We start from the raw sequence: 8,148 nt of genomic DNA, 5'->3' as shown, positions 1-8,148 counted from the left end.
GGATAGAATAGATAGAATAAGAAATCTTTTAAGCCTGATTTTTATCTTCTCAGTTTATATCAGTTAGATTATGCATAGAATGCATAGAATCAGTTGATATGTACTGTACTGTCAATATAGTTTTATATAAATTAGGGCTGTCAACGTTAATGTGTTAACGCATGCGATTAATTTTAAAATCCTTAACGTGTTAAAATAATTTAACGAATTAATGCAAAATTACTGAAGCACAATTTCTATTCTAACCCTTTAACCTAATTTTGCTACTCTGCTTTCATTTTAATCATTTTAAGCCGCTAAACTCCGGGAAAGTTTTCAGTCCAATGATCCAGTAAGCGAATGCATCCATCCAACTGATTACATCAGAGATTGCAGAGAGAACAGAGACTCGTGTTGCGTTTTCAGTGAATTATTCATTCCAGTGTGTTTCGCTTTAAAACAGGAGCTCTGTCATATTCTGTGATTGTCTCTGAAGAGCGCGAGTCCTCGCGTCACACGCGCTGCGTGAAGTACAGACTGAACGGATTGTCAACACATCCCACCGCTGTATGGCCAGATGAGACGCAAACTAAGTTTTCTCGACTGGATAACCAGTCGTGCTAGTATTTTTTTAAGTTTTGATGGATGAAGACTGCAATCAAGGTAAAGACGATTGTGGTGGCGTACAGGAGTCGTAGCCTACAGTAAGCACGTGTGAGTCCGTTATATTAATGCGTGTATGACTGCTCTTGGCGCACTGATCGCACATTATATTTATGCACAGGCACAGACATTTCCGTACATTCACATTGTTTCCACACACATTCACGATAATGTTTTGATTTGTCATGTGTATGTTGCTGTGTTTAGTTATTCTGAATGGATCCGTGTACTGTAGTAGATATATGCAGTCAGTAGGCGGTTGGTTTAGGTTTTTTTTCGCATCTCCATGTGGTCCTGTTCGGTATCGCAACTTGACTTCTCTAAAATGTAAAAAAACTCTTTGCTGTTGCACTGTACACATACTAGACAATTCTGAGTTTTGTTTGCCAAAATTTTGTTAGCATTTTTTTTTTAAAATTTCATATGTGCTTATATGGGCTCCTTATGTCATTTGGTTCTTTTTTGGAAAGACATCTAACTGTATCTTGAAAAAAGCTTGCAGAAAATACAGATTTTTGAGAATCACCCATCAATCTTTTGGTTTACTTCGCTGGGTTTAGCAAATAAGGACAAAATAAACATTTGAAACAAGATAAATGGTGTGAAGTATAAATGAAGTGTGCGATTATTCGCGATTAATCACAGAAAGAGGGTGTGATTCATTTGATCAAAAATTTTAATCTATTGACAGCCCTAATATAAATATTTCACAAATGCTTATAGACCATTAAAATAATTTAAACATTCTTATAGGTCATTAAAAGTTTTATACATCTTACCTTTCCTTGTGTGTATCTGTTTCACACTCCTGATATTCTAGAGTAACCCTTTCATTGCTGTGGGTTAAATGTATGTGGCCGCTGTGCACTGTTTTCCTGATGCCACCGGCGTGGCACTGGGGCTTGGGCCCATCATCCCTGCTTGCAGCTATATTTGGATTTTAAAACATGGGATGCATCCCATTAATATGAACTACTGATAATTTTATAGTCGTTTGGAGTGACATAAGGATGAGTAACTGACGGAATTTTAACTATCCTTTTCCTATTTCTCATCATATTTAATCACATAGATTTTTTTTTCAGAAGAGATTCAGCACACTGGACAGCTCCCAGTGCTGAACACCCTGAACAACAGACATCTGCGTCATTTCTGATACATGAAGTAGGCCTATATGTGGTTGTGCTTCCTGTTTGTTGAGGAAGTATTAAGAAAAGCCACATCTGTATTAGCACCTTGTGAAATATTGTCCAATTTACACCACATGTTCATTCGAATCACGTATCAAATATTTGAAAGCATTTGCTTTCTTAAATTTACTGTCTAGCATAAGTTTGACCATAAGAAGTATGGGACATATGCATGGTTCTTCACTCCCTTTCAATATTAAAAAACTGCTGTTTTTATACTCCCATAGACCTATTTTACCCATAAGGACCAGTTAGTCTTGCTAACATTGCACTTTTCTTTATATTTTGTAGTTGGACATGATTTATTGATCTTCACTTGTGTTATGTTGAATTGCATTGTCTCATAATTTAATGTAGCTGATTTTAGCTTGATGGACAGCCGTCAGTGTCTGTTTAACCACAGTATAGAGCATTAGACACAGTGATTTTAGCAAGCTTCCCTTGTGCAAATACATGCACTCTAAGCAACACACAAAACCACACAAAGGTAATGGAAACATTTGTGCCTGCTGACCAATGATCAACTAAGAGATGTGAAGAGAGAGTCTCATGACGTGTTGCAAATGTGAAGTGTTTGTAAGCGGTCTGAATATAAGGCTTGTGGGTTTCCTGTTTTTACATGTTTAGATGCTGAACTGAACCTATTACAATAAAACAAAGAATGAATTTTGCAGGTGAACTTTGATTCAAAAGACTAGACACTCATGACAGGCATGAACTGACTGACTGATTGAATGTGAAATGTAAAGCACCTTATTTATATTTGCATTTTATTTTTATGCTTATCTGCAAGTCTGAATCAAAGATATTGCTAAAAGTATCTATCAGATAAACTAATCTCGAACATTTCCACTTTGAACCAATCAGGTGGCTGATCACAAAGCCAAATAGGAAAAAAATGTCTATAAGGTAACTGGTGACTGATTAAAACTGCTCTCACTCTTTGTACGTCCAAACAACAACTCAGTCTACTGCCAACCCCTCATGACGCGGGCCACTTTAGGTAAAACTTTCCGCTGACGTGAACCAATCAGATGAGATCTGACATCTACATTGAGACCCTCACCAGTGTCAGTTATTCACAATCACTCACTAAGATGGAGAGGTCAAGAGTTGCTCTCATTGTGCTTATGTGTAAGAAAAATTATACTTCTTCAGCTGTTTTTTAAATGAAATGTCACTACTGTGCATATTTTTTATATAATAGTACAATTTGAAGCGTTTTATAAAGCTGTTTTGTTCTTTTATAGTTTTACTGTTCCATCAGAAAAGAATCAATGGAGAAGAAGTGGAGATGAAAGTCAGACCAGGAGACAACATCACTCTCTACTGTGATCGCTCTTTGACTTACGGTTCCCTCATTGTATGGATACGAAACTGCTCTCATGAAAATCAACCCTCTCTCATAATAGATTTTACGAGATGGGGCCTGGAGATATTTCAGCGTTTCAGCTCTATATACAACCGCTACAGTAATTCTTATGATCTACATATTACTAATATTAGTGTCTCTGATCTGGGACAGTACTACTGTGCAGAAAAAGAGAATAAGGTAAATAAAGATGAAAAAGGCATCATCTCCTCATCAGAAGTGTACTATTATGGAAACCGAACAACTCGTCTCTCTCTGGAATGTAAGGAAACACTTCTGCTAGTTATTATATCATTGATTATGTAATTCTGAAGAACTTTACTTTTCTCAGGGAAAAAACAAGATGAACAGAACAACAATATGTGTATTAATACATTTGTGTTTATATTGAACAAGTGACTTCCTGTTCTGAGCCCTCTGCACCTCCTGACTGTGTGCTCTGCTGGATGCTGCTGTTCAGTGTGTGTCCGGTGTGTGTTCTCCTCTTCTCCATCTGTTTGTTCTGCCTCTGTTGTAAGAAAACTACAGGTAATCATTCACTAATTCACAGACCTTTGTGTTTTACTTTAATATACAGATCATCAGCCTTTGACAATTAGCATGATTTGGATGAGCAAAGCCTGCACACAAGATGTAATAGTGATGTTAGAAACTGAAATGTAACATAACCATAAGTGCATAAACTTTAAACCGTTTATGTATGTAAGTGATGTTCTAATTTAACAATCCATAGATGCTGTGAGAGATCAAAAAGACAAGTTAAAAGGTAGAAATACCACTGAGGTATGTACAATACGAATATTACATTCTCTCTCTCTCTCTCTCTCTCTCTCTCTCTCTCTCTCTCTATATATATATATAACTAAAACAGAATTTTTTAAATTTTCATTTTAGTGCATGGATGAAGAGGTGTGTTATGTATCTTTAGACGTGATCACCAAGAGACAGAAACAACACAAGACAAAGCGAGTGCAGAGTTCTGACTTCAGTACTTATGCTCAGGTCAGAACGTAAAGTGAATAGACCTAAAATAGAACTGAGGTGGATTCTAAAACTTTTCAAATATTAGAAAAGTTGCAGGCTTCATTATCATGTAACTTCACATGCAATCATACAAGGTAGAGGAGCTTCTTCTATTACATATGAAAGTAAATGATATGTAATTGGATACTTTAGATTTTTTTATGAGCTAAAAAATTCAAACCTGTAAAGTTGTTAGTCTGATACTCAGTGCAGTACAAGTTTTTCCTTCTCGCTAATAAAAGCACTTTAGTACAGTCTTTGTGGGCTCACAGTGATGACCTGAATAACAGGATGTAGAAATGGGTTTCCTGTGTTAAGTGATGTTTAGTTTAATGTGTGTATATTTCTCTGAAACTGAATGACTGCAACATTTATCTGACTCAATTTTACAATAAGCCCAATTACAATAAGCCCATGCTGAGTAGGTTACTGTGTTTGGAAAACAGCTTGTGACAAGTGAGCAGGCAGTCTTAAAATGATCTTAATACTATAAAGAAAAAAGACAGATGCCCACTTTAGTTACTCCTCTGTAGTGACATACATTTTTCTTTTTCTTTTTGTTATTTTCCTTCAGACTGGTGCATGTTAGATCTGCCTGTTTACTAATTGTACATTTGATTTTGTTGAACAGTTAAAACCAAATTGAAATCAAATCACACTTGAATCAAGTATTCAAAGCATCAGAGTTTCTCTTCAAAGGAGTTTTACTCAGTTGCACTGTCTGTGTGTTTTTCTCAAGAAATGGTCTTGCTTAATTCTTAGTTAAAAAGATACCAATCTTAACCACAAATTTTCCATTTGGTTTAGTGGTTGTGTGCATATGAGACAGAAATAGGTAGGACAGAGGTTGATATGTGCAAATGCTTATGTGGTGAGTTTGTGGTAAATTTGGTTTGCATGCAATTTTTGCAAAAGCCTGACTTACAGCAGCAGCTTTTCTTTAAAAATCTAGTGGATGAGGAAGTATCACATTTAATGCTTCTCAGAATGAAGCACAAAGAGCAGGTTTCAGTCTTTGCAAGACAACACTTTGGACATTTCCGTGTTACTTTGGTAGTGCACAGCACACCTCTTGACAATTCACATGATGTTCAAATAATGCTCAAGATAATACTAATAATAATGTGCTTCTTCTACCTGTACATTTACTTTGTCACTGTATATAATGGATATTGATGTTTTAAAGCAGGGGTGTCAAACTCAATTCCTGGAGGGATGGAGCCCTGCAGAGTTTTGTTCCAACCCTGCTCCAACACACATAGCATGTAGGTTTTAAATAAGACTTGATTAGTTGGATTAGTTGGATTAGTTAGGTGTGTTTAATTAGGGTTGAATCAAAACTCTGCAGAGCTTCAGCCCTCCAGGAATTGAGTTTGACAACCCTGTTTTAAAGTATGAAAATGCATTTTCACTTGGCCATGATCTGTTATTGTGTTTCTGAAATCGACTCATTTTGTTGGTCAGATCTTTCAGTGTGTTTAGTTTTACTAGTGGCCAGAGGTGGGCGGTGTGGGTTTGCTTTTTGTAAAAATCTGTGAAAATGTCTAAAACATGTCCAAATGCTTGTTCCATTACACATTTATTTGAATAATGTTTTTAAAGCACACATCTATGTCAAAGTCACATATCAAATAAATCAATTGGTTTAAATTGGTTCTCTCTCCCTAACTGTGTTTGACAAATCATTAAAGGGGTCATATGATGCTGCTAAAAAGAACATTATTTTGTGTATTTGGTGTAATGAAATGTGTTTATGCGGTTTAAAGTAAAAAAAACACATTATTTTCCACATACTGTACATTCAATACTACAGCGAGAATCAAAGTTATGCTTTCTTTCTTTGCGTGAACATTTGGGGGCTTTATGCAAATCTTCCCACATAGTGAGGTAGGTATGTGGGGGCGTGTTCGAACGAGCCGTTTTAGGTAGGTGTGGCTAACTCTTAACTTTTATAAAGAATATCTCTTTGGATTTGAGACTTTAGTCTTTGCAACTTTACAGATCTTCTTTATGCACCAAGAGCTTGTAACACTCTAAAGAGAAAGGAAAAAATGAAATCGCATCATATGACCCCTTTAAAGTCTTGAAAGATATATTAACAAAGAGAAGTATCAAAAGAACATACGAGGCAGGAACATATTCATGTATTATTGTTGTTGTTTATGGTGTGAGTAAGTGGGTGTGTATGTGTGTTTCTGGGCCTATTAGAAATGTCATTGAAATGACCATTAGGTGGCGCGTAGTTTCGATAAAATGTGTACTCTTCAGTCCAACATAAAATCCATTCCACACTTTGCAGAAACACTAGTCTGACAGGGAAAACTAGATTATGGAGTTATTAGAGGGTTATAGCAGTAATTCTGTTTGCAGCTGAATTAAAAGGGCAAATAAGGTGTGGGCGATAATGAATCAAATGTTTATATATTCTATAACTATCTCATCTCCACAATATCTACTGCAATAGATTTTCAAGAATTTCCTACATAATATCTGGGTTATTATCGTTAACTAAACTAAAACTACAAACATAAAAAAAAAACATTTTATTTAAAAATAAAATGAATGTCCACTGAAATATAATTAAAGTAAAAAAAATAAAAAAATCTAAAAACATTATTTTGATTCAGCTAGTTTCCAGTCACCATTTCTGAGCTCCATTTCAAGTTGAAGTACTTCAAAATAAATAAAACACTAAGATAAATTACAAAATAAATAAATAAAATGAAAATAAAAACTAATAAAAATGACAAAAACACACAACAAAATGACTCAAGTAAAATTAAAGTTAAAACAGAAAAAAAAACTATTTAAAAATATTAACAAAAACTATATTAGTATATCAATTATACTAAAATAACACTGAATAAAATATATGGCATTAAATATCTGCCTTATCTATTTATAAGGATAATAACGATAAACAAATTATCAGTCATACTTGTGTTTATTGAATACAACTGTTTTGCTTTATACAACAGCTCAGTAAACAAGGTAAGTCACTTATATTTTAGTATTACCAGTTACTTTGTCTATTTTTGCTCCTCCAAAATAGTTCCAACCAATTTCAAAGCAGATCTGCATATCTGAGCACAGTAGTGTTATTCGTTCCTTAATGAATCAGCATTTTTGAATGAATTGATTGAGTGATTGATTCAGTGACTCACTCACATATCTACTATACAGTATATGTGTCTACTGTACACATATAAACTATAGGCTATATACTAATATACATTTTTACTTACTACACATTACATGAGCAAAAGGATGTGTTTGGAAAACCTTTCTGAAATCCTCAAGCCATGACTAAAAGGAATGGCTATTCGACAGCCGGGAGTCCATTTTTCATTGTGCTACCTCAAAACCACTTGAGACTACATCTTTGAGACTGGAAGCTGGGACGCCTGCTAAGGGTCACAATGTAAAACCTTTGCAAAAGGCATCCCAGGCACCTCCTGCTGAAAAGGTAAGCCTGTTTTAAAAATACACTGGTGTGAAAAAGTGTTGGTCCCCTTCCTGATTTCTTATTTTTTTGCATGTTTGTCACACTTTAATGTTTCAGATCATCAAACAAATTTAAATATTAGTAAAAGATAAACACAAGTGAACACAACATGCAGTTTTTAAATGAAGGTTTTTATTATTAAGGGAAAACAAAATCCAAAAATACATGGCCCTGTGTGAAGAAGTGTTTGCCCCCCTCTTAAAACTGCGGTTTATCACACCTGAGTTCAATTTCTCTAGCCACACCCAGGCCTGATTACTGCCACACCTGTTCGCAATCAAGAAATCTCTTAAATAGGACCTGCCTGACAAAGTGAAGTAGAGGCGTCGGGCGAGTGCGTCGGTTGGCGGTTGACAACACTGGACTGTGACTGGAGCATTGCTGGAAGGACTTGACGGTAGTACCGGAAGTGATCC

General features: G+C 35.4%; 1 protein-coding gene across 1 annotated transcript in view; it reads left to right on the top strand.

The window, feature by feature from the left end:
• Nucleotides 1–8,148, top strand: part of LOC107714194 (uncharacterized) — a 27,808-nt gene that overhangs the window by 8,241 nt on the left and 11,419 nt on the right. The window contains exons 5-8 of the mRNA XM_016519964.1: nucleotides 2,867–2,966; nucleotides 3,083–3,466; nucleotides 3,601–3,732; nucleotides 4,133–4,206. Coding sequence (XP_016375450.1) covers nucleotides 2,867–2,966; nucleotides 3,083–3,466; nucleotides 3,601–3,732; nucleotides 4,133–4,206 — 690 coding nt within the window. The remainder of the gene's footprint in view (nucleotides 1–2,866; nucleotides 2,967–3,082; nucleotides 3,467–3,600; nucleotides 3,733–4,132; nucleotides 4,207–8,148) is intronic.

Source organism: Sinocyclocheilus rhinocerous, unplaced genomic scaffold (assembly GCF_001515625.1).
Source record: "Sinocyclocheilus rhinocerous isolate Xijiao unplaced genomic scaffold, SAMN03320098_v1.1 scaffold1591, whole genome shotgun sequence".
Classification (NCBI taxonomy): domain Eukaryota; kingdom Metazoa; phylum Chordata; class Actinopteri; order Cypriniformes; family Cyprinidae; genus Sinocyclocheilus; species Sinocyclocheilus rhinocerous.
The sequence above is the reverse complement of the archived record's forward strand: the minus strand, read 5'-3'. Positions and strand labels throughout refer to the sequence as shown.